Source organism: Sesamum indicum, linkage group LG11 (assembly GCF_000512975.1).
Source record: "Sesamum indicum cultivar Zhongzhi No. 13 linkage group LG11, S_indicum_v1.0, whole genome shotgun sequence".
In the NCBI taxonomy this organism is placed as follows: Eukaryota; Viridiplantae; Streptophyta; class Magnoliopsida; order Lamiales; family Pedaliaceae; genus Sesamum; species Sesamum indicum.
The window spans coordinates 9,635,284-9,637,288 of NC_026155.1; the positions used below are offsets into that span (position 1 = coordinate 9,635,284).

General features: G+C 38.6%; 1 protein-coding gene across 2 annotated transcripts in view; it reads right to left on the minus strand.

Moving 5' to 3' along the window:
- LOC105173725 (phosphoinositide phosphatase SAC3-like) overlaps positions 1–2,005 on the minus strand; it is a 12,979-nt gene that overhangs the window by 2,986 nt on the left and 7,988 nt on the right. For both annotated transcript variants that reach the window (XM_020697970.1, XM_011095591.2), the window contains exon 13: positions 1,585–1,770. In XM_020697970.1, coding sequence (XP_020553629.1) covers positions 1,585–1,770 — 186 coding nt within the window. The remainder of the gene's footprint in view (positions 1–1,584; positions 1,771–2,005) is intronic.

Here is a 2,005-nt window from a genome sequence, read left to right on the forward strand (position 1 = left end):
CAATGATAACTGTAGCAGCTCCCTTAGAGAACAGAATGAGAGCCACCCAAAGTACCCAAATGCATTTTAGTTATCCTAGCCCCCAATATAGCAATTTTGCTATCCTCTCACCTGAAGCCTACCGCTCAGTTAAGCTTGTTTGCCTAGCTATGGAAATTTAATCTAGTAAAAGGCCAAAAATCTAAATTAAAAAAAAATATATCCTTCAGCATGTACATTTATGCTCTCAATTGATGGCAAATTTCAATGCAAACCAGCTGCTTGATCCTACAAATGAAGCAAGAACCTGGAAGTCCTGGTTCCTGATTATGCTAAAGCAAGACATCTATTTCCAGGTCATGGAATCCATTGACATAAGTAATCACTAGAACTATGAGGGTGATTAGGAAACAGAGTAGCCAGTCTCACCAAAAACGCATCTGCAACAATTCAACAGCCCCACACCTCCATACTCAAGAAAAGATAGGAATTCAACCTTCAGTTGGAATTAAAGAACCGCATATAGAAATATTCATCCTTCATGGGGCAAGAAATGAATCAATCATGTGCACTTGGAGTAAAAAACTTATATGATTTGAGGACGATAAATTTGAAGGGAACATAAAGAATATTAAAATTCTTCAACAAAATCAGAACACAAATCCTAGTGGTTATGCTCATGTTCCACCAAAATGTCACCCTAAACACAATCTGAAAAGTCAGAATCCATAACACTTGATCAATGTTATATTATCTAGCATATTATCAGAATGCACTACAGCATAGACCACATGAGATACCAGTTACATAACCTGGATCTGAAGTCACCCTTGTATCGGTTTGGTATGACCAGGACCTCTAGGAGGATGTCATATCATCTACAGAAAATTAGACGTCTAGACCTTGTTTGAAGTAAATGCTTGATGCTTGCACCAAGCTTCAACTTAGTCATAACAGCCTTGGAAGAGTGAGGACCGAGGAGAGACAGGAACCAGGAATGGACTGATAGTGACAATTACAGGTGGCTGAGTTGCTGGAAGAGGAAAGTGGAGATACTGGAGGTGAGTGACTAGTGGAGCTATGGGAGCGTGAAGGTGCTTAGACAAAGTAAAGGCTGGAGGATATCTTGAGAAATAGAAGAACCGGAAATGAGGGATTGGGGGGTTACTGCCTTAGGTGCCTAATTCGCAATCCCACATTTGTCTCCAAAGGGTGGGTATCAGGTGTTAAGATATACAAAGACCCTAGACAAAATTTTCAAATTTAGTCTTGTAGGCAGGACTCAAACCTATGCTTGTTTTAGTGGACTCGATCAACCTGAGCGTGATTATATCAGGTTTTTATTGAAAAAAATCAAACCAGCACTCCTGGGTAAGTACCATTTAAAATCACTTTAATGTCAAGAGCTCATTTGTCCTACGTCTCTCTTCTCTACAGGACAGAGAAAAATGAAGTGCTTTGATATTATTACTTTATTCCCCATTCTATCCAGTTTATACCTCCACTTATTAGTTCTGCCGCATCACATTTAATGAAAATTTAGTACCCTGGTATTCAGCCTTAGAGAAATTAATAAACCATACAATAATGACGAAAGTATATCACCTTGAATATGCTAACTCGCTTGTGGGAGTAGACATTTCTGGTGTTGACTCAGAATGCATTTTGCTTCCTCCTGAATCGTTGGAGAAATTCGCACTAGGGAAACCTTTATTGATATCTGGCGTAGATGTGGGAGAACGACGTTCACGAAGAATGTTCCCATCCGACCATGATCTTCTGAAAAGTGACCTAAGTATGAAACAAGAGTTTGAATATTTATATGGAAGTTCAAAATCATTCACACCCTGAGGGGAATAATATCCAAAGAATGTCTTGGACAACTGGTATAATGTTCGACTCTGCAATTTTGGTACTAAATAAATGATATGCCTCTTTTTAACATCAAGAATATTATGAAATTAAATTACAACAAGCAGGAACGCCTTGCTCCTTCTTAACAATAAGAACCAAAACAAAAGGCAAA